This window comes from Eremomyces bilateralis (genome assembly GCF_010015585.1).
Source record: "Eremomyces bilateralis CBS 781.70 unplaced genomic scaffold P152scaffold_6, whole genome shotgun sequence".
NCBI classification, from domain to species: domain Eukaryota; kingdom Fungi; phylum Ascomycota; class Dothideomycetes; order Eremomycetales; family Eremomycetaceae; genus Eremomyces; species Eremomyces bilateralis.
The window spans coordinates 402,172-423,481 of NW_022985072.1; the positions used below are offsets into that span (position 1 = coordinate 402,172).

At 52.3% G+C, this 21,310-nt stretch overlaps 8 protein-coding genes across 8 annotated transcripts; 3 read left to right on the forward strand and 5 right to left on the reverse strand.

Moving 5' to 3' along the window:
- Nucleotides 1-555: 555 nt before the first annotated feature.
- On the forward strand, nt 556-1,964 carry P152DRAFT_289685 (uncharacterized protein). Its single transcript, XM_033675003.1, has one exon. The coding sequence runs from the start codon at nt 644-646 to the stop codon at nt 1,823-1,825; it is 1,182 nt and encodes a 393-aa protein (XP_033535348.1). The 5' UTR covers nt 556-643; the 3' UTR covers nt 1,826-1,964.
- A 48-nt stretch (nt 1,965-2,012) lies between these two features.
- Nucleotides 2,013-3,179, reverse strand: P152DRAFT_457084 (uncharacterized protein). The gene has a single exon (XM_033679158.1). It carries the CDS (start codon nt 2,982-2,984, stop codon nt 2,238-2,240), a length of 747 nt encoding a protein of 248 aa, XP_033535349.1. The 5' UTR covers nt 2,985-3,179; the 3' UTR covers nt 2,013-2,237.
- Nucleotides 3,180-4,463: 1,284 nt separating this feature from the next.
- Nucleotides 4,464-5,519, forward strand: P152DRAFT_414055 (DNA glycosylase; the record flags this gene model as incomplete). Its single annotated transcript, XM_033677012.1, has 1 exon — nt 4,464-5,519. A coding segment is annotated over exon 1 (951 nt), but the record flags the coding sequence as incomplete, so codon positions are not given.
- Nucleotides 5,520-6,445: 926 nt separating this feature from the next.
- P152DRAFT_289702 (cation efflux protein) lies at nt 6,446-8,361 on the reverse strand. The gene is made up of 7 exons (XM_033675004.1): nt 8,136-8,361; nt 8,038-8,087; nt 7,941-7,985; nt 7,745-7,892; nt 7,616-7,696; nt 7,473-7,567; nt 6,446-7,425 (listed from the first exon to the last, which is right to left on the reverse strand). The coding sequence occupies exons 1-7, from the start codon at nt 8,218-8,220 to the stop codon at nt 6,748-6,750; spliced, it is 1,182 nt and encodes a 393-aa protein (XP_033535351.1). The 5' UTR covers nt 8,221-8,361; the 3' UTR covers nt 6,446-6,747.
- Nucleotides 8,362-8,816: 455 nt separating this feature from the next.
- Nucleotides 8,817-10,280, reverse strand: P152DRAFT_465574 (uncharacterized protein; the record flags this gene model as incomplete). Its single annotated transcript, XM_033680639.1, has 8 exons — nt 8,817-8,858; nt 9,110-9,279; nt 9,451-9,452; nt 9,483-9,588; nt 9,622-9,713; nt 9,789-9,873; nt 10,014-10,103; nt 10,154-10,280. 8 exons carry the CDS (start codon nt 10,278-10,280, stop codon nt 8,817-8,819), a joined length of 714 nt encoding a protein of 237 aa, XP_033535352.1.
- A 2,726-nt stretch (nt 10,281-13,006) lies between these two features.
- On the forward strand, nt 13,007-14,997 carry P152DRAFT_448134 (uncharacterized protein; the record flags this gene model as incomplete). The annotated part of the gene is made up of 6 exons (XM_033678037.1): nt 13,007-13,029; nt 13,085-13,413; nt 13,470-13,591; nt 13,641-14,039; nt 14,076-14,835; nt 14,984-14,997. 6 exons carry the CDS (start codon nt 13,007-13,009, stop codon nt 14,995-14,997), a joined length of 1,647 nt encoding a protein of 548 aa, XP_033535353.1.
- Nucleotides 14,998-15,164: 167 nt separating this feature from the next.
- Nucleotides 15,165-17,433, reverse strand: P152DRAFT_465575 (oligopeptide transporter-like protein; the record flags this gene model as incomplete). Its single annotated transcript, XM_033680640.1, has 2 exons — nt 15,165-15,352; nt 15,405-17,433. 2 exons carry the CDS (start codon nt 17,431-17,433, stop codon nt 15,165-15,167), a joined length of 2,217 nt encoding a protein of 738 aa, XP_033535354.1.
- Nucleotides 17,434-17,690: 257 nt separating this feature from the next.
- Nucleotides 17,691-18,429, reverse strand: P152DRAFT_289732 (uncharacterized protein). Its single transcript, XM_033675005.1, has one exon. The coding sequence runs from the start codon at nt 18,354-18,356 to the stop codon at nt 17,853-17,855; it is 504 nt and encodes a 167-aa protein (XP_033535355.1). The 5' UTR covers nt 18,357-18,429; the 3' UTR covers nt 17,691-17,852.
- Between the last annotated feature and the right edge of the window lie 2,881 nt (nt 18,430-21,310).

A 21,310-nucleotide genomic window follows, 5' to 3' on the forward strand; every position in this document is an offset into this window, starting at 1 on the left:
ACCTAAGTATATGCCATTGAACTCAATTCCAGTCGCCAGGCGCCGATAGAAAGAATGAGCTGAGGATTTAGCCGCAACACCATTCACATGCGGGGAAGGTCGAATTGGCAAGGGCGCACATGTGAATACTGAAATGAGTCGCATTCAATTTCGTATATTCTCTTCCTATGAACCGAGTTTCCTTCACTATTGGTGTTTTGTTTTTCACACTGATGACAACCCACTTCAATCACTCTTCTGATTTCCTTCAACCAACACACAAGAGAAGCAGCAGCATTCTTGGAATTCGTGTCCTACTTTAAGAGCGTTTGAGATGGCAAAGAAGAGCGGCAAGCAGGCTGTTAAGCCATCGCCTGGGCCTCGCCTATCACCACCGATCGCTGATCAACGGAGAGTTATTCAGGGGTCTTGGGAACAGGCCTTTGCCACACTGCTGAATGGCCGTGGAGGAGTCCTCCAAGTGACGAATTTCAATCCTAATGGTACCCAAGCTGACATGAAGTCGTTCTTGAAAGACATCGAGTTGTGAGTCCGTCCAGATCATTGAGGATGTAGAATCCCTCTGAATGTGCTAACTGAAAGGCTCTTTAGCAATATCCTTTTCATTCCCAAAGACCAAAAGGGTAATGTCGGGATCGCGCTTATGTCCTTCCGGTCTCAGAAAGACTACACCCTAGCTGCCACTGAGTTGAACAAAAGGAAAATCAATGGCAGGCTCATGTCTGTGGTGGATGCAGGTGCATTACCTGTGACGAAGCCAGATACCACTCAAGCAGTGCATAACGGCGACCAGTTCAAGCTTACTCCGGATCAGATGAATAGAATCAGCAATAAGGAGAAGAACCGCTCCGAGCAGATCAACAACCGCAAGAGTGGCAAGGGCTCGCCGTTTCTCACTGCGTTGGACAATTCGACCTTGGTCTACATAACCCTCTATGATTTCCCCTTCGCACTCACTGCAGGAGGCACTGCCAAAGCCGCAGAAGTAGTCTTGACGTCCATAGTTTACGGCGCGAAGAAAGGGTTGGCGAATTTCCGGTTCTGGGCCGGACCATATTTCTTGGCCGCATATCGGGACCTGGAATCTGCCCAAGACGCGATGCGCGCACTCCATGGCCACGCCATCATTGGGAACGACAACGTCACATATGGCACGCTCAGCATCGAAACCGGGCCAGTGAACAGAGAGAAGAGGGAAGCCCTGCTTGCTGAGGTTCGGAACGGCAGCTGGAACTCCGTACTTCCGACAGGGTTCTGCGACAGACTGTTTGTGAAACACGTTATGGACGGTCTCAAATCTGGGTCTCTTAAGCCACAGGATTATGATGGTTTCTACGACAAGAGGCACCACTATGTCGGCCCTGCCATTGATCCACGCCCTGTCATTGCTCCACGCCCTCCTTTGGTGCCCGAATCCTTCAGCACGAGCGAGCCACTGAGCTTTGTTGACGCAACCTCCAACACTTTTGTCCAACGACCGACAACATCAGGGACACCTTTCGACTCTCATGCCGATTCCCCACATGTCCCAGCTCCTCAGAGCCCTGGACAAGTCCAGTCATCTTTACAGGCAACCCATACATGGCCGCCGGCTGGCACGTCGAAGTCCATGCGGATTCCATCCACACATCCAATTCCAAATCGACCTCCACGGTCTACACATGACGAGCGGCCAGGTCTTTATGGCAGTTTCCTTCGAAATAAAGGAGGGGAGAATCGTGGAGTTAAGCGGAAGGCGGATGACTATGATATAGCAGAGTCCACGAAATCGCTTAGGTTGGAGGAGTCGGATGAAACTGAGCAATTGAGCTGGAGAGAGCTGTAGTACGGCAAACGCCGAATATTTTGATACATGGGATGATGAGTGCCAGCAATGTACCAGACATTGATAACACTTGCTAATGTTATTCTGAGATGAGGGTTCCATCGGTCTCTTCCTAGCGATGGACTACGTGGAAGTGGGTAGATAGCCATAATCGAACGTTCACCTTGCAAAGAAATACAGACGTGACAAGAAATTGGAACATGATACATCTTCTATTGACTATCTATCATACATAGAGGGCCAACACGAATACCAAAAGGTATCCCTCACAAAAGCCATCAGTGTCCATATAGCGACTGACGCCATGCTGTCTACCAGGACCCCAAACGCCTTGCCGCAATTCGTCTACTCTAGCACCGTAACCAAACCCAAGTCCTCATATCCGACCAGTCTCGGACCTCTCGAGAATCCTCTACCCGAACGTCTTCAAGAACCCCCACAGCCCGACCCCGCACAGCACCGGAATCGTCAGATTATCATCCCAACCCCACAAATCCACCGCCTCCGCCGCAGCCGCCACCGTCCCGGCAACCACGCTGGCAATGCCGACTGCAACTCCACCGGTGACCTTCGCGGTCTCTGGGTTCCATCCAAGATATCCGCAGACCGCCCCAGGAAGCTGCAGCATACCCTTAAAAGCGAATGCGTTCACCCCGACATCATATCCAAATGGGGTGCCAAGTTTCGGCCCAATATACCCCCAGAACACCGCCGCGGAGGCCACGCCAGTGAACATCGCGGCGGCAGTGCCGGCGAGCGACTTGCCCTTACGGATGTGCGGGGTATACCTCCCCCAGAGGCGGCCGAAGGTGCTCGCAGCGGTGTCGCACCAGCTGAGCAGCAAGACGCCGAGGACGCCAATATCCTTGGGGAAGACGCGGAGGACGAGATACGTCCCAGCGAGAAAGAAGATGGTACCGTTGTAGCTGTCGACCTCGGACTCGCGCATGAGGGCGCCGAGAACGCGGATGTAGAAGGCGTTGAAAGCGGGGATGCGGTGGCGGAGGAGGTCGGCGCAGGTGATGGGGAGGAAGGCGGACAGGAGGAAGGGGGTGATGTGCGTGGGTTGGTAGCCGCGGGAGTAGAAGTGCAAGACGAGGAAGCCGATGGACACATGCAGGGCTTTGCGCGGGATCTCGTGCTTGTGGACCTGCGTCATGGTCAGGCTGCATGCGACGGTGAGGTGGTTGTGCACGCGCAACTGGATCCCACGTACGAAGCTTCGCCATTCTTTATGAATGGGAATTAGCCCCAGCGGACTCGGGCTACGGCTTAGTTCGCGCCAGTAGCTGTAGCCGGGTGGCTTCAGGTGCCCGGTGGCGCGCCCTTTCACCGCTGCCTCCGCTGCTTTACTTGTCCCGTCGGTCGGTTTCGACAATCCGCTTAACCTCCGCCGTCGACTCTCCAACGGCGATCGACTGCGTGCTCGGGACATCTCCGCATCCGAGACGCTGCCGCCGCTCGGTGTCTGCCTATCTTCATGGATCGGAGGAGGCGAAGTGACCCGATTGGTGCGTGCTATTGATCTGGTGACGGGCCCAAGGTAGGAGCCGGATGATGAGGAGAACGACCCGCGAGGACTGGGGGAGGGGGATATGATTCGGGGAGTGGACGGGATATGCGAAGACATGTCGTCGGCGAAGGCAGCGGTGGCGCGGAGTTCTTCCACTCGACTGCGGAAGCGCTCGGAGAAGGGTGGAAGGCCTGCGACGTCGCACGAAGAACGCCGATGCGAAGAGTTATGTATAAAAGGGATTGAGAAAAGCAACGCAACTGATGTGGTGGGAGTGGAGAGGTCCAGATCTTCGACCTGATCGTCCAGCACGATGACAGGTGCTGCGAAAAGATTTCTGGTGATACGCTGACGCAGGTTTTCAGTGCTACTGGGCGATCGGTGTGGTATAGGGTCCGCTTGGAGTCGCGTCCGCGGAACCGATTCGCATGTTTGAAGTCGACAAGGGGGACTGTCGGACTGGACGAAGGAGAGAGAGATAAGATAGAGGGGTGAGGGTGAGATGTGAGTGATTCAGGGTGGTGGTGAAGAGGGAGAAGAAAAGTGGTGCTCAGCCTAGGATATACTCATGCCTCAGGCCACAATTCAATGCAGTGGCGGGCATGGATTCTTATTGGCCACAGGACTGCCTAGCGCTTCCGGAGTATCACCCTCTGCTTAGTAATTAGTAGCAGTTACCAAATCCCACCCTGGCAACTCGATCCTCGATGCTTTGCACTTAAAAATGCTTTTCATCGTCCTCGATAATTCCGATGTTTTTTCACACGTTTCTGAAGGCTAAGGAACATCGCGTGAGCTGCATCTGTTGTTATCAATTCTCCTCGGTACAGTAGTGGCATCACCAGTAGCATCACGAGGAGCTGGGAACCCGATGCAACCGTTCAGAACTCTGTCAAGTCTTCCTTCTCGTAGGACAGCTGGTATCCTAACTAGGAAATGAAAAATGAATGCTTGAATCATATTATTCTGTCTCGAACTTGATTCAGAGACCTCAAACAACTGGCAAGGTCACGTGCATCCACTGAAATCGCCCCTTGTTGCCTGATTGTTGCCTCTGCCTGGCCCCTGTTGCCTCCAATACAAGGCAGAGGCGAATCGAAGGCCATGCAAACTTTACATCTTTTAGTACACCGTAGTACCAGGACATATAACTTATAAGTACCGTCAATGTTCTCTAAATAACCAATCCCTTCTAAAATCTGCTCTGTGTCCGAAAATATTTAAGCAGACATGGCCGTAACACGTCAAACAAGAGCCTCGGCCAGAGTGTTAAGTGACACTGCACTCAGTCAACTGTCGAAAAGAGCTGGAGAGACTAACGGGAAGCCCCCTCTGCTTGAGAAGTCCGAGGGAAGACCCGAATCCTCGTTCCAAGGGAAATTAGAGCAGTTTCAATTCGCGGACGCCGCCAAAGAGCCAGGAACCAGAGCAAAAAATGCGGCAGACCAGGAACCTCTATCCCGAACTCGCTCGCCCCTCAAACGAGGCCGCGTCGATGTCGTGAGCGAATCCACCAAATCTCCCTCCCGCTCCGCCTCCTCCTCCCCATCCAAACGCTCCCGCCCTTCCAGCAAATACGCCGCCCCCTCCAAATACGCGCACCTCTCCCCTCTCCGCGACATCCTCGCCCCCCACCTCATCTGCATCTTCATCGGCGCCAACCCCGGTATCCAAACTGCCACGTCCGGGCACGCCTACGCGCACCCGTCCAACCTCTTCTGGAAGCTCCTCCACTCCTCCGGATGCACGGACCGCCGCTGTCGGCCGGAGGAAGACGCCGAGCTCCCGCGGCTGTACGCGATGGGGAACACGAACATCGTGGAGCGGCCGACGCGCGACGTGGGGGAGCTATCGAAGGCAGAGATGGTGGCGGGGACGGCGGTGTTGGAGGAAAAAGTGGCGAGGTGGAGGCCCGAGGCGGTGTGTATTGTGGGTAAGGGGATTTGGGAGGCGGTATGGCGGTATCGGCATGGGCGGTATCCGAGGGCGGGGGAGTTTGCGTATGGGTGGCAGGAGGTGGGGGAGAATATGGGGAAGGTGGAGGGGGAAGAGGGGTGGGATGGGGCGAGGGTGTTTGTGGCGGCGAGTACGAGTGGGGTGGCGGCGTCGTTGAAGCCGGCGCAGAAAGAGGAGATTTGGAGGCCGTTTGGGGAGTGGGTGAAGGGGCGGAGGGAGGAGAGGGCACGGGAGGAGAGGGAAGAGAGATCGCGGGATGAGATGGGGGCTGTGGAAAGTTGATTTCAAGTGTGGGAGCATTTATTGCAGTGCATGATCCGCCAGTTATACATTCTGATACATTCTGTTTTCTATCCGCTCATCTCTCCCGTCGAGATCAATTCTATCCGCCATCCCCTATCTTCCCCTCTTTACCCCCCCAACAGTCCTTCCCGGCCGTAATTGGAGTCATCGGCCATCTTCTCAAGCTCTATTCTTCACTTCCTGCGCTTCCAATCAAGCCGTCGTTTCCGTCGTTTTTGGTACTTTATTCACTGCTTCCCCTTGCCTCCTGGTCGACGCAGGCACCGATGCCGCTGCGCCCACACTAACCGCATGCACAACCGGCAACGCGTCAGATGCCCGTGCTTCCAGCATCGCTTCGTCGCCCATCTTCGGCACTTGCCACACTTCACCGCCTCACCGAAGGCACCCTTTGCGCCCTGCTTGGGAAGTTGCCCATCGTCTAAGCGCGGGGTAATGCGGGAGGTGCGGGGGGTCATGGTGGTGGTGGGGGTGGAGGGTTGGGTTTGTTGGAAGAGTAGTGAGGATGAATGGAGAAGTGTCGTTGTGTGCTGTTGTGATCAATAGAATTGGGGTTGTGTCGAGTGACGAAGAGCAGACCCAAAATAACGATACTTTGAGGGTTTATATATCTGCGGCTGCGCTCTCTCGAACTTTGCCATGCAGAGGAACCATCGCCCCCAAGACAGGATATTCCCCTTCTATCGCTTATCGAAGACCATCGTCGACTCCGCGACACTTCTGATGAATGCATCGTCCCGATGTTTCGGGTCCGGCCATTGTCTGTTGGCGCGGGGTCACTCTGAGGCTGATGTAAGACAGGCGGCGAGGACGATGGTCTGAGGGCCACGTTGTTGGCGTGTCGGAGGGCGGGACATGGGTAGGAGCGCTGAACAAAGTGGTGAAGGAGATCGAAGACAGCGGGTGGGAATCGCAAGTCAGATGGTTGCGGGGAGTAGGTCGCGTGGAGTTTCAAAGGCTCTGGTGGGTGGCTGCATCGTATCTTCGGATGTCTCATTTACAATGGCGTTGTCGGATGAGACAATGGACTGTGGGATATACATACTATGCTAATAGTCTATCTATACCTTCAGTTTCGAATGGTATTGACAACACCCTTTCTACCCATCCCCGTACAGGTTCTGGACAAATTTCTAGAGGGCTCCGAAACTCAATCACAGCACTGCAGCGCTCCGCATGTCTCGGCGCACTTGACACGGCACATCGACTCATCGCTCGACGCCTGCCTCTGTCTAACCTCCTCCTGCGGCTCATCGCCTGAGACGGTGGGTTCCGTACTCTTCGCCTCCACTGCGGTACTCCCCGTCGTCTCCGAGATGCTCCTCCTCGCCAGTTCCGGCTGCATCGTCCAGCTATGCACACCCCATGCATGAAAACACTCCCCCATCTCGGTCGCGCGCTCCATGAACCGCTCGAGGCTGTCGTCGTTGGTTACCACGTGCACCGACGCGATCGTCTTGGTCTCGTTGAGCCGCCAGACGTGCAGCTCGTGGACGCTCAGGATGCCGGGGAGGCTGCTGAGGTCGGCGGAGAGGGCGGGAAGGTCGATGGTGGGGGGGGAGCCTTGCAGGAGGATCTTGCTGGAGGCGTTGAGGAGCGGGACGCAGGAGGCGAAGATCATGAAGGCGATGGCCATGGAGACGGCGGGGTCGGCGTAGTAGCGGGCCTCGGACTTCACGAACCAGATGATCAGGGCGGAGATGATGACCCCGATGTTGTTGATGGCGTCGCCGATGACGTGGATGAGGACGCCCATCATGCCGAGATCGCGGTGGTGGTGGCTGGTGGAGACGTTTTGGTGGGCGTGGTCGGCGTGGATGCCAACGCCCTATCGTGGTTAGTTGGAAGCTGGTGTATATTTTAGGTATAACGTACGGAGACATTGATGGAAAGATGGATGTCTGGCTGATCTTCGTTTGGGGTGTCCCCGTGGGGATGTCCATGTCCATGTCCGTGGTCATGTCCATGACCTAGGCTTGTTAGCTATAGGAACTAACAGAATATGAAGATGAATCAACCATGAAGAAACAGAACGCTAATGATGTTCAAGCCAAGTCCAATCGACCCGACGATCAACACAAGCTTCGGATGCTCGACCTCTGTATTCCATCAGTCATCTGGACTGCGACACGCAAAGACATGCATACTCTCAATCGAAATGAATCGCTCTAAGGCTTGAAGAAAGATGCTGAGACTCAGAGCTGCCAGAAAGACGCCGTTGAAGAAGGCACCCAACATCTGTGCGCGCTGCCATCCGAAGGAGAACCCCCTAGGAGACTTCCCTTGCTTGGAGACCTTGGACAGTGTTAGCTTAGGGAGGATAACATAGGCGACGGAACATACCCGGATAGCTATAAGAGCTACGACAAAACCAATAAGGTCATTGAGCTACGATGACCCCTGTTAAACACCCTCTTCAAAGTTGGGAAAGGTACCATACGTAGTGGAACGCATCAGCGATAAGAGCCAAGGAGTGCGTGTAGAAGCCCACTATTCGCAATTAGACCGTTAAACTTAACAAAAGGAAGGTAATAATACCAGAAATCTCCGCAATGAAGAAGCACAGCGAGATCCCAATAACAATCGACAGGCGCGTCGTGTTGGACAACGGAAGAGAACGCATAGTGTCTTGAAGCTGGTGAGAGCTACGACCAGTCACATCCAGGTACAAGCACTTCCGATACCGGTCTAGTGCAACAATCGCAAAGGAACAGAGTCTTGCAATATAGACGAAGAATTGAAAAGACTAGAGATGAGAAAGTAAAAGCGCTGATGACACTGAATGAGATGCCAAGGATAAGTGCAGCGTCGACTTCTAGACTTCCATGTTAGGATCTGGTGAAGGATGCGATTGCACGAAGGTGAAATCTATGTCGATGGTGAAAAGTGCACTGCTCTGGTACCATTCACTTTCTCGATATCTCATTGGCCTTGTGCTGCTGTAGCTTGCATGTCGTGTAGATCTCCTGTCTAAATAAATCTGTAGCGAAAATGTCCTGGCATTGCTCAGGTTTCGAGAGGGGTTCTACAAGTTATTTTCCTTTGGCGCTTCGCTTTGGTACCAAGCTCACCCCTGGCTTTGGTAGGTACACTATTAATTGCCGGTTATCCGTTGTTAGTGTTATGGGTATAGGGTTATTATGGTATCAGACATCCATAAGAACAGTCACAGCCAGTCTCTCTAAAGGCCTTTATCCAGAGCAGCATAGTTCCTATTAATCAAGCATCCCTAGTTACTCCCTTGCTACTCGCCGCTCTGTGCTGTAGCACCAGTGTTCGAAGCATGGCATTACAATCCCAATGAGGACTCACATCGCCTTCCTCCATAGAAATTATACATACATTGATTCGCAATATCAAATATCAAACGAGATCAAGTTGTCCCACCTGCGAGAACATGATTTACATTCTAACAGACCTGGCAACGGGGTACGATCCGTACGAGACTGAAGCTTTAGATAGGCCGCGGCTCCGAGACTACTATTCATCGCCTTTCCACCCGGTTCCCCTACGCGATGCCAAAAAAATGCGATGTCCAAGTTCGGGTGCTGTGGCACAGTGTGGCCGACACCTTGAGCGCTGTATCCCACAATCTGCGCCGTCGTCGATGTGCCGTCTCCATAGATGGTCTGGGTATACCCACTCTGGGGTATATTGGCGGGGTCCTTCTTCGTAGTGAGTCCTAGGACGTTCGACCATTACTTCAACTACTCCTGACCTGACATGCCAAAGTTAGCATCATGCGCTGCTCTAAAAGTAGGGAGGGAGGGAGCTCACAGTTTGGATAGCGGAGTGTACTATCGGCTGTTCCGTGGAAGCTGTATCAGACAGTATTGGTTTGGAAGGGTTTTACGGCTGAAAGTTGACGTTGCAGGATTAACTCACATTTGCATCCTAGTTCGAGGGCCTGTATAGCCCGGATAATACGACCGCACCAAGTCACCCCACGCCTGTGCGGTCTGAGTGAGCTGACCATTTACGCATGCGTTGGCTTAGCCGGGTGGTTCCTGAGTAGCGGTCGCACCCTGGATGTAGAAGCATCCGTCTGGAACCCCCGAGTAGACGGAGGCTGCCTTAAAGACGTCTGGGTAGACACCAGCAAGCACATTCGCCATCCTTTTAACATCAAGAGTCAGCTATCGTGCTCTCATGGTGTTTTCAGTAAGAGGAAGTAACCACTTCTTAACATACATCGCACCAGAACTGGTTCCAATAACAAATGTTCTGTTCGCGTCTCCACCGTACTTGTCTACCGCGTATTTGACCATGTTCGCGACTGTTTAGCTTCGCCACCACCGTTGTGGGTTAAAGCTATATCAAATCCCATTAGTGCCGTGTCTCCATTAAGGTCGTACCAGCAGTCAGAAGACGGTCCAGGAGATGATACAACAGAATAGGACGGGGGGGCACACTTACTAGCCTTCGAAGCGACATCAAAGCAGCCACCACCGGATTTTGAGTTTGGAAAGATCAGGGTGATGCCATGTCTGTCCGCAAGTGGCAAAACTGGGACTCACTAGAGTATCCCTGGGCGGATCCCTGGCAGTGATGTACACCCTCGATGATAGGTGCCGGAGCCTTGATATTCTTTGGAACGTAGGAATACATTCCTACCTTGGTAGGGCCGGCACTGAAGTCTCTGACTTGTTGCAACTGGCAGATACCGAGCGTGGCAAACGCCATAAAAATTGTGAGAAGCCTCATCCTGTCGAAGTGCCTGTCTATGGTCTGCCGGGCAACGATGTCGATGGAGGAAGTTTTTTGGGGGAGGCTCTGATAGATATAGAGTTTTCATTTCAGTCGCTCCGCTCACCGCTGCATACGAGATCGCTGCAAATGAGACCGCTGCGTACGAGACCACTGCAAATTTCCCGATCTTTTTTATAGTCATGGCTGGCTAGCGTATCAAATCGAACCCCAGCGGCTGTATGGCAAGAAGATGGGGCATTGGATAAAGGAACACCGGCTCTTTACCTGGAAATATAAAACGCAGAGATGGGGGTTATAATATGAATGAAGTCTGACACGACTGAAATCTGTATATAAGTTCCACCTCCAGTTGGAGCGAAATTTAAAAATCATGGAGTTTCAATTTCATGCGAACTTCCCGTACGGTACTAGGAACTAAGGAGCTCTCGTACTCGGCTCGAGATAAAAGACAATTAAACATGCTTTCTTCCGTGCGCTCCTGTCTCGAAACAGGACGTTCCGAGGCGTCACAACGTGCGTTGGGCGAGCTAGCAACATGGAAAACGGCGTGTCTCTTCCGATTCGCAAGCGGATCGCGGAAGGATAACAGGTTCTATATTGTCGTACACTACGGTTATGACGCCCGTGTCATGGTACGAAAGGATGAGGTAAAACTCTGTAATTCGTGATATACGAGAATCAATCTACAGAGGAAGGAAGATCTAAAATACAAGCCGCTGTGTGAGGGAGTGATAAGTTGGCCTTGGGGTGAACACAACAAGTCAACAACAACACATCGTAAGGCCATAAGGCACCTACACCCCAAGGCATCAAACTGAATTCAGTCTTCGATCCTTCACAGCCCGTTACGACGAGACTTATCCTTAATAAGGGATCAGGATACAACTCTTCCTGGAACAGTAGATGAGGGGTACGTGGTTTAGGTCATGTGACCCAGTCATGTGTCCCGTCGTTCAGATATCATGTGTATACCTATGATCTCGCCGAGGCTGATTTTTGAGGACGAGAGAACTAAAGGCTGCGACTGTTGTAGTTACTGTTGTTAGGATCTAATGTCGAAGGCCGGGCAAAACTCTATATACGAGCTTGGTTGGTAAAGGAAGACAAAGTTGATGTCAACAAGTTCGGACGAGACCCCTGGAAGACGCTAACCGGAACAGGGCATGTTCGCTCCTCCGGCGGCAGCTATCGAATTTCGGTTGTTTTTATCGCGTCTGGATTCGCAGTTATCCATCGTAACAATACACGCGATGTCTGTTGCATTATCTCCATTCTATCGGTTCTTGGGCTCAATTCTGATGTCGTGCGTTGAATTTCCTCGAACATTTACTTTTACCAAGTATTTGAACACAAGCATCGTATGCCTATCGAGTCCAACATGTAACACCGATCCTACAGCGTTGTAACCTAATGACACTCATATTTATACTGCCATCTCCAATATTCATCTCCCCTGTCTCCTAGCGAGCTATAAAAATTACAATCCGAGAGAGGGTGACTAATTCCTCAACAACTATTACCTCAGCAGTAGCACGGTGCATTGTTGAGTTCCGGATGATCGACACCACACGTTCGGACTGGCCTTCGACACGGCCCGCACCGAGCAACTAGCCCGCAAATTTTCCTTCTCGGCGACCACCATCGGCTGTCTCCAATCATCGGAGCCGGCCCGTACGTCTGGTAGAGCCTCAATGTGGTAATTAGAATCCCCCCTCTTAGGTTGATGCGTCCTCCCAGCCCCAATATATGGACGAAGATCCAGTAGGTCGGCAAATCGGACAATGCTCCTAGTGGTGATTCACAGGGTCATAGAATGATCCAGTCGATGGCATACAGATCCGAAAATGAGATGCTAGGCCGAGTCTAGTGTTCCTCTGCCAGAGCCATTCTTGCGGCCTGTCCGGAGCCAGGAGTTTTACGTTCAGGTCTAACAGGACTGAATTAGGTAGGTATCTAATACTGGATCGACATTGAGCTGCTGTACTACCTTGTTGAGTGTGTATGATGGTTGTATCAGGCTGTGCGATATTTCTTAGTGTTATTGCCCTGACGGTCTCGGTTTCGGCACTGGTCTATAATTTACTGGGCGATATAGCCATATGTGTTTCCCTCCTGTGACTGGTGAGCATCGTCAATTTCAGTCTCTAAAGGTTAGTAGTCGTTACTCTTCATTCAGTCTTCGCTTCTCTTCATATATGCCACCTCATATATATCATCTCATACAAGTTATAGTCCTATGTATTCTTGCTTCACCGGCCAACCCATCTTCTGTTTATCTCCTGGTCCACGTTCGCGGTACACAGTTTTTAAGCACGGGACTGTTGAACACATTCCATATGCTAATTGATTAACGGGGAACTTGCAACCCAAGGTCGCTAGGTTGAATCGTCGCAGAATCAGGTATCTTGGACCGCGTACACAATTGCGCGGTAGCTCACAAAAAAATTTGCTTTCACACCATGGCACACATGGAAGATTTTGCTATTTATGTGATTATAACTTACCTAAGTTAACCTTCTAGTCGATATCTCGCTCAACCTATATTCCATCATCTTTATCTTGAAGCGACAAGGGGAAAGGTGTATGGATATAAGAAGCAGTTGCTTTGCAACATCTGATGGTGCTTTTCGGCAGCTACAAAAATACTCTGAACCCAGAACAGCAATAGTAATCACACTTTTAGTAATACTAAGCTCACAATGTTGCACAAAATGATCTTTCAGTAGGTAGAGGAACAACTTCATTGATACAACGCCAACATCACTGATCATCAATAGTCCTGCGCCGAAGAAGGTCGAAGCCCCTGTCATTTCCATTCAGCCAGAAACGGCTAAGAAGGTTGAGGAAAGGCCAAAGGATCTTTTTCAATTGGACACTGAGATGGCTGATAGTCCTCGAGTGCCATCAGTCGCTGAATGTGCTGCCCATCTCAAGCTTTTGAACGCGTTTATTGTGCTGAAGGCAAGCTTTGAGGCATGGGGCCAAGAAGCTGGTGTTCCCTCTGAAAGCTGCTGGCAGCAGTATATGGCTCTAGCCACGGCTCGATTTTCGACCTGGTTGCGTTATGTACGAGAGTCGGGCGAGATATCGCAGGTACCATCTCTTGGTAAGCTTCTGGGAATAAGTTTTCCATTCCACGGCATTAAATCCAATCCCTGTCAGATATCCTCTTGGTTTGGCATGCTTTCATGCTGAACCCGGCGGATTATTTCAAAACCTGCGGCCCTGTGATTGGGGAGACACGCGAGACGATTCGGGTGGCAGGTATCCCTTGGGAGGCTTTGGTAAGCCGGGAGACCCGCCCAATCATATTACGACTGACATTGCTCTTAGCGCTCCTGTATTGACCCTGTTTCTGGGAAATTCAATCTTTCTGCATCCCAGGAGGAGATACTGAATAGCTTGAACCTCCATGTCGATCCATTGAAGTTCCTGGAGGAGGAAAATAAGGCGGACGCGGCGAAGAGCCATTTCATGGCCATCATGAAAAAACCTGATGTACAGGCGGAGAAGCCCGAGCACGCGGGCGCAGACACTGAGAAAGTTGTCGTCGACGTCAAGCAAAACTTGCTCTTGGGAGCCTACGACCTTATGGCGGAAGCGAACTTCACCTTCAAAAGCATCGAATTCGACCCCATCGCGGCCGTCACTCGCCAGCTCGGGTTTACCGAAAAGATGGCCCACTTTGGCTGGCTCCATAGCCCGACCCTGGATTCGACTCTTCGCTTCGCCGTGGGGAGGTAAACGACGTTCTTCACTATGATGAAGGACACAGCGGGCGCGGCCCCAACCATGGACATCGACCCGGTCTGGCACACGCACCAGGTCTCCCCGAGCCGCTACCTGGCATACTGCAAAGAGACCCACGGCCCCCTCATCAACCACGACGACCGTGCCGAAACTCCCAAGCTCGAGGAAGGATTCGAAAAGGCGCAAGAAGCGTACAAGTCCGCGACCGGCGCCGCATACCTCGAATGCAATAGCTGGTACTGCGAACATGACCGGGCCGGCGGCAAGAAAGGCCTGCTCGCCAAAGACCAGTCCTTGCTCGATCATCTGATCGACGCGGAGAACCAGCGGCGCCGCAACGCGAACGTGCCGGTGCTTCTGGACTTCGCGCAGTGCTGCTGCCACTGTTCGCACCCGGCGCAGGTCGATGCAGAGAGTGCGGAACGGAGCAAGGCGTCCTCTAGCCAGACACCGCTGGACTGGCCGCGCTGTCGGCGTTATCGTAGCGTTGAGGAGGGTGTCGGAAAATGCCATCGTCGTTGTGGCACCTTTGAGGAAGGCGTGGGGGCATGCAAGCGGGTCGGTTGCCCCAAATTCTATGAGAAGGATGTGGGGAAATGCCATGCTCGTTGTCGCGCCTCTGAGGGCGGTATGGGGAGATCTGGGGGATCTACTGCGATTCGCCGTGAGACATGCAAGTTGGGTCCTGCTGAGGGAATAAAGTCCTCGGCGGTGATTCGCTGCAAGGCCTGGAGAATGAGTACTGCTGAGGGAAGCAAGTCCCGAGCAGCGAATCGCTGTATGACCTGCAAAATGAGTACTGCTGAGGGAAGCAAGGCCTTGACAATATAAATTGGAAGAGGTTGTGTAAGGTGGCGAATCTTGCCGGGGACCCAACGACATGCCGCTCTCCCCTAGTAGCGTGGAACTAACTGAAATGCTCCTAGCGGATGTTAACTGAAGTCGACCAATTTCCTTGCACGAAAAGTCTGCTAACGGATTATGTTTTCATAGCTGAATCTCAGAAATAAGGAGTTGTCTGGAAAAATTAGACGAATTGATGCTGAGTGACGGTAGTGCGCGTCCGCTGTTTCATTAATTGAGTAATAATACCCATCTATTCTGCGACTAAAGATGCGGAACCTTTGCACTCGCTAGTATCAAGTTGACGATGCTGAACAAGCCTTCTCCAAGAATGAGCCCACTAGCCAAGACAATGACCGGCGAGTCTTCTCGTTTGAGATAGCTCCTCCAATACCAATCAACAAGACCGCCAATAGTCCGCGCAAGAGTAAAAGACGGGGTATTATACATGCCTGTTAGCAAGGTGTTAGCTCATTGTCAATCTCGTCAATGTGTGGCACTCACCAACAGCCACGGCAATCCCACCCGGCACCCAAGTCGTCCATCCTCTGCCGTCTTTCCTTGTCCTCCCCCACATCCTCACAACCGTTGCTACAGCCCAGAGTACACCAGCACCCACTGCCCACTCTGGCACCATCTCCGGCAACCCCTTCCCCGTGACCAACCGCGCCGTGAACACCCACACATACGCAGTTGGCACTTCGAACAGCCCTCCAGGCACATCATACACCGATACATACAACCGATACACCAGCGCCGACACAACCGCACCGACCCCGCTCCCAATAATCTGGCCCCAGAACTGCGCCTTCGGCGCCGCCCCCAACAAGTGCCCGGTCTTCAAATCCTGCATCAAGTCGCCCGCCTGCAATGCGCCGGACTCGGACACGGCACCGGCGACCAGGTTGATCATGATGGCGTTCTTGGAGCCGGAAGGGACGGCAAGGGCGATGAGCAGCTGCGTGAGCTTCGAGATGCCGGAGACGGGGTTCAGGTCCGTTTCTCCTAGGGCGCGGACGCCCATGACGGAGAGGAGGAGGGCGAGGACAAGGGAGAGGATGGTGAGGCGGAAGGGAATGAGGCCGGGGAAGGAGTAGTGGATGGCAAGGATGCAGACGAGGAGGCTGAAGAAGAGAGAGATGAGGGTGACGCGGGTGGAGATAAGGGCGGAGGGAGGGGCGTCAGCTTCGGGGGGCGAGTAGTGGGAGGCGAGTTTCGTGGTGATGTCGGTGGTGGAGGGGAGAGCGGTGTAGCCTTTTGCGGAGGAGAAGCGGAGGAGAAGGATGTCGGACCAGGTGATCTCGGGGTTGCGGGCCCGAAGGTCGGAGAGATAGGCCTGGAAGAAGTGCACGACTGGTTGGAGGATCAGCCAAGCGAGGCTGACCAGTGAGTCAGCCAGCATTATTGCAAGACTGATCCACACGATCCAGCCTTTACTTCCGCGTTCCCAATCTCTGACCGGACCAGGTGCCCAGTTCTTGGCTTTAGCTAAAGGGGACAAGATCCCCCAGCCGAGGATTGCCCCTAGCAGCATATGTATGGTTGTTTCCGGACCCATGATGATGCCCTGTCCAATATATGCAGGAGAGGGATTAAGCGTCCAAAGCCATTGAGACTCCAGATACGTCCCGAAGATAGGGATATCGCGGAGTCGAGGGATGAAGTAGGAGATGACTGTATAGAGAGCAGATATACCGAATGACACGACGAGAAGATTGATCTTGGCTTTCCAGTCGTCTCGTCGGCTATCATCCGCCTCAAGATCGCTCTCTTCTTCTGCTTCTTCCAGCGAATCTCTCCCATGCGACTCCGATAGGACCAGCTGCTCCGTCTCTTCCTCATCTGCATCTGTTTTCCGCCCCTCCTGCTCGATAATTGCCTTCTCCTCACTCTTCCCATGGAGCAGCGCAATCATATGCGCCGTCGCCGTCCCACTCGGAAACTTCAACTTCTCCCGAATAATCACCTGCCGCCTCAACGGCACCGCGAACACCACCCCAAAAAAACAAATCCCCACCGCCCACACGATCAGCTTCCACAGCCCCAACCGCAACGGTCCGCCCTCCTCGTCTTTCAGCAAGAAATTCAATGCAGGCATCACCCCCACGAACCCGCACCCCAGTGGCATCGTCCCCACGCTCCCCGCGACCGTCTGCACCAGCACGTTCTCCACCGGCGTAAACGGTAGCTCCACCGGCAGCGCCTTCTGGATGCTACGGAAGAACGCGAAGCCGATCAGCGCCGACGGCATCGCCATGCTGGACACCCAGCCGGTCTGTAGGCCGAAGTAGGTGTTGCTGAAGCAGATGATCACGCCGATTCCGAGACCGACGAGGAGGGCGCGTAATGTGAAGTTCTGCGGCGCGGTGCTGCGGGCGGCGAGGGAGGCGGCGGCGGAAGAGCGGGTGCGGCGGAGGTGGGGGGTTGAGCCATATTGGGAGGAGCGTAACCGGGAGCGGGAGAGGTGAGAGTCAGAGCGCGCGATATGACTAGTCGAGGGAGAAGGGGAGGAGGATCCCCTGTCGGGCGCCATGGTGGCTGTGGTGTCGGGATAGAGTTGTTGAATGAACGTGAAGCGAAGATGACGCGAAAGGTTCACTATGAAGTAGAAGTTGAAGATTAGGCCCATCGTCAACTCGTGATGGCTAGGGTCGATTACGACATCGGAGATAAGCGGTGTTAGAGCCTGGAGACGGCAGGGTCACAAATCAAACCCGAACAAAAACACCAACCTCTAGAATAGTGACGAGGAACGCGATGGTGATAAATATATAGTCACAGAGGCTGCTCGTCACAGTTTTTGAATCATATCCGTCCCTAATATGACCTGAGATCCCAATACTCTCGGATTCGTCACTCCATCTCTGCTGTGGTGCCATTCCCCTGTCTTTCCAGCAATATCTAAAACCCATATGACCCATCAAGCCTCTAACATGGATGCTAAAAAAACAGTCAGCCATGAGCCGAATAAACATCCGAGTTAACGATCCTCCAGCGGTTATACCGCTGAAGGCCACACCTCTGCAAGCCGCAAATTTCCAACGATACCCGACCCACCTCCCACACTAGCATTTCCCGCCTCTCGCCCAATTTCATTGCCGATGTCCTCCCGACAAATCGAAATCCGTCTCCGCCCTCTTCGAAATGCACTCTAAATCCTCGGACAGCTATACGTAGCTCTTCAATATCGCCTTGGTCGGCGCTAGTGCTGTCTCTGCTATCGATGCCGCCGGCGCCGATGAACCGGGTTTCCATCCTGGTGCTCTTCTGTCTCGAACACCGACAGCAGCGCAAATATCGGGGATGTGAGGGCGTAGTAGTAATATATGACAAGCCCTTTTTGAAACACGTGGTTTTTACAATGTGTAGCACCTCGGGATGGGGACTATGGCCTAGGATGTGAATCCTCATTTCTTTCGTGCCATGGACTCGACTCTTGTTCAGAAACCTGCTCATGTGCTGAAAATTGGGCGTATAATCTCGACGATACGGGCTTAACTCGCCCTGTAGTGCAAAGGACAGCCTCCGCGACGACCTTTTCGGTTACCGAGTCTGCACGGGAACACCTGGGCCAGGTAACGCAGCGTAGGTTTCTCTGTTTGTGCCAATTTGCGACGGCGCTCGCGGTGAAATGGTCTACTGTGTATAGACTCATAGCCAGGAGTGCCACACGCGACTTTTCAACTCACGGCAGGACCGCCCGCATCAGCTCCTCAGGCATCTATTGATCAGTTATGGCAGACACGGTAGAACCGGTCCGTTCCCTCCTTCGCTAGCGGCCCGGCTAGCTCGGGTGCGTATTTGACTGCGCCCAGCTTGCAGGCCGTAGTGATGAGAAAGTCTGGTGTTGTTGGCACGTCATGTTTTAGGCGATCTGGGCCGGTAAGTTGTCGTCAGCCCCATGGCCCATTCGTAGCATTGGTAAGCGATGGTTGTCCGCCAATTTGGCCAAGGTTGTGGGATGGATGCTCTGCAATACAATGAATGGAATACCATCTGTGGTACATTTAATATTCCTCTCTTGCAGTAAATCGTCGCTCAATGCATCGCATTTGACTCCAATCCCCTTGTAAGGCATCTGAAATTGAGGATGTAGAAGAGCGCTGGCTGTTGCTAGAGAAAGCTGGCTTGTAATGGTCATGGCCACAGTTACTGCCATCACCAGGATGCTATTTCGACCCATATAAAGCTCCTTTGTGTGACCAAATGGGTCGTGTCATGCCAAATGGACTGAAAGCAAACTAATGGAGGAGAATAGAAAACTCTTTCAAGACTTGAATAGGAGCTGAGGCTACAGAAGCAATTGAGTAATCCAATTCTCCTCCACTTCATAGGAGACATAAAGTTGGGTCAAAGGCGGCGGACAGGAGACTTATTGCAGTGTCGGTGATGCTTCATAATAGAGATGGGCAGTTTCTTGCAGTTACCAATTCCATTCACCTTCAAGCCAAATACTTTCGACCCACAGCCTAGAACAAGTACCAAGGTCGGCTTAAATCAATCGTAGTTAACATTTATTCAGCCTGCGAATATACACGAATTTTGGTAGCGTAGTATCAGCGTCTGTTGTGGAGTGTAGTACTTGAGATGCATCTCTATCAGTCCTTCGCCGCTGGTAATGAATATTCACAGACAAAACTTGCTGTAACCTGGGATGAGTCTTATCCGTAGAGTCCATGAGATTAGCTAAATGCACAGGTATGAGGTAACTGGAGCGACTTGACCAGGATTAAGAAGCCGTGCATCCCTATCAGTTGTTGTCTTTTGACTTGTTGTCTTGGCGAACTAGAGGATTAGATTATTCCCGGTGACGCATAGGCTGCATATTGTATGACTTTGTGATTCTTCGGCAACTATACCGTCTGTTCCGAATTTTGTGCATGTCGTCGGATCCCGAATTCCACGTATTCCACCCTACTCCATACAGGTGCTGTGTCTGTAATACCGGCAACTTCGATGTCCCACAATGATCATCGCTGGGACCAGTCGGTCCCTCCCGCCGCTAACAGCGCCAGCTCTTGGGCTATCCACAGCCTTCTGGATCCACCCCATCAGCCCCTGCTCCGTAATCTAACCTTAAAATGATCGTGGTAGCTCAACTTCCCCTGTTGTTCGTCCATTGCTTACGGTATTCTTTGAAGTTCCCCATACTGTAGCAGTCCGGATTGACAGTGAACCCATTGAAAGGACGCGAGGAAGGTGCCATATCTCAGATGCGGCCTCCCATATGTCCTCGGCATATTCCACGCTGTCGTGACTCTCTTCGGACCCCTTTTAAGATGAGGTCGACGACTAAACAACGACTAAACGACGAGGATCATCTGCACGTTTCCAGATACCATCATCGTTGTCTTCAATACGTCTCTCCGCCCTTCAATCCCCTCTGCCTGGCCCTTCTCATCAGGGACCATCGTCCTCCTAGCCAGAGTCCCCGGCTGAGGGTCGATCTCCCAAGCGTAGAGACGAGATGGAGAGCGTGGAATGCCACAGCAACTATTGACGCTGCGTCCGCCGTGGACCAAGCCAAGGAAAATCCATGCAGAAGCTGCGACATTTCGCACCTGCTGCGGTTCGGTTGGGTACTGCAGCCACCCCCGTCCGTTTCTGCAACCTTAAGTCGACGACGCCTCATCCCCTCGCTTTCGACATAAACAACAACGCTCAAACTCCCAACAGCGCCTCGCTTTTCTCTTGAACTAAATGATGCGGCCATAGAAATTGTAGCGGATATCCCTATATTATATGTCCTCGTGTTATCTGCCGTGTCTGAGTTTGTTCGGGAAGTATACTGGAGTCTCCTTTGCTTTTCATAGTACTGTGCGTTTTTGAGAGGCGCGATGAACTGCAGTGCGTTGGCTTTGCGTTGTCTTTGCGTTTCTACATGTCGATGTTCTAGCGATCTTGTGGATGAATTGAATCCTGGCTATGGCATTGGACCACAGCGAACATATCCTAGATATAGAGTCAGGAATATATATGCCCCTTCAGTCCTTGCTCTTGCCATTGCGTTCAAGATGGAGCGCTGTCCTATATGGGCGAAGTCACTCACCTCATATATATCTTATTTCATGCAGAAGAAGAACAAGATCCAAAAATATATCAGTCCATGTTAATATGCCTGAAAGAACATCAAGAAGAACGAAGTATAACAATCGCTACATTGTTTAAGAAGCGGACTCTGACGAAAATTTAAGCTCGAAATTGGTTTCTAACACCAGAATACTATATCAGAGCATATGATAACAGTGTTAGTCATCCTTGCCTCGAGCACGGGACAAGGCGTGACGGCATTTGCCGCCAAAATCCTCCGCCCTTAATGATTTTATTCAGTCACGAGTCTGGTCAATATTGCTATTCGGCTCAATATGGTATACATGGGATCAAAGTGAGTAACAACATCGTGGATTGAA

Excerpts from the sequence above, each read along its gene's own strand:
- P152DRAFT_289685 (XM_033675003.1), top strand. The coding sequence starts at position 644 with ATGTCCTTCCGGTCTCAGAAAGACTACACCCTAGCTGCCACTGAGTTG.
- P152DRAFT_457084 (XM_033679158.1), bottom strand. The coding sequence starts at position 2,984 with ATGACGCAGGTCCACAAGCACGAGATCCCGCGCAAAGCCCTGCATGTG.
- P152DRAFT_289702 (XM_033675004.1), bottom strand. The coding sequence starts at position 8,220 with ATGCGTTCTCTTCCGTTGTCCAACACGACGCGCCTGTCGATTGTTATT. Across the intron at positions 8,088-8,135 it reads CTTCATTGCGGAGATTTCTG|TGGGCTTCTACACGCACTCC; the intron begins GTATTATTACCT and ends AATTGCGAATAG. Across the intron at positions 7,426-7,472 it reads ATCTTTCCATCAATGTCTCC|GGCGTTGGCATCCACGCCGA; the intron begins GTACGTTATACC and ends TAACCACGATAG.
- P152DRAFT_289732 (XM_033675005.1), bottom strand. The coding sequence starts at position 18,356 with ATGAGCAGGTTTCTGAACAAGAGTCGAGTCCATGGCACGAAAGAAATG.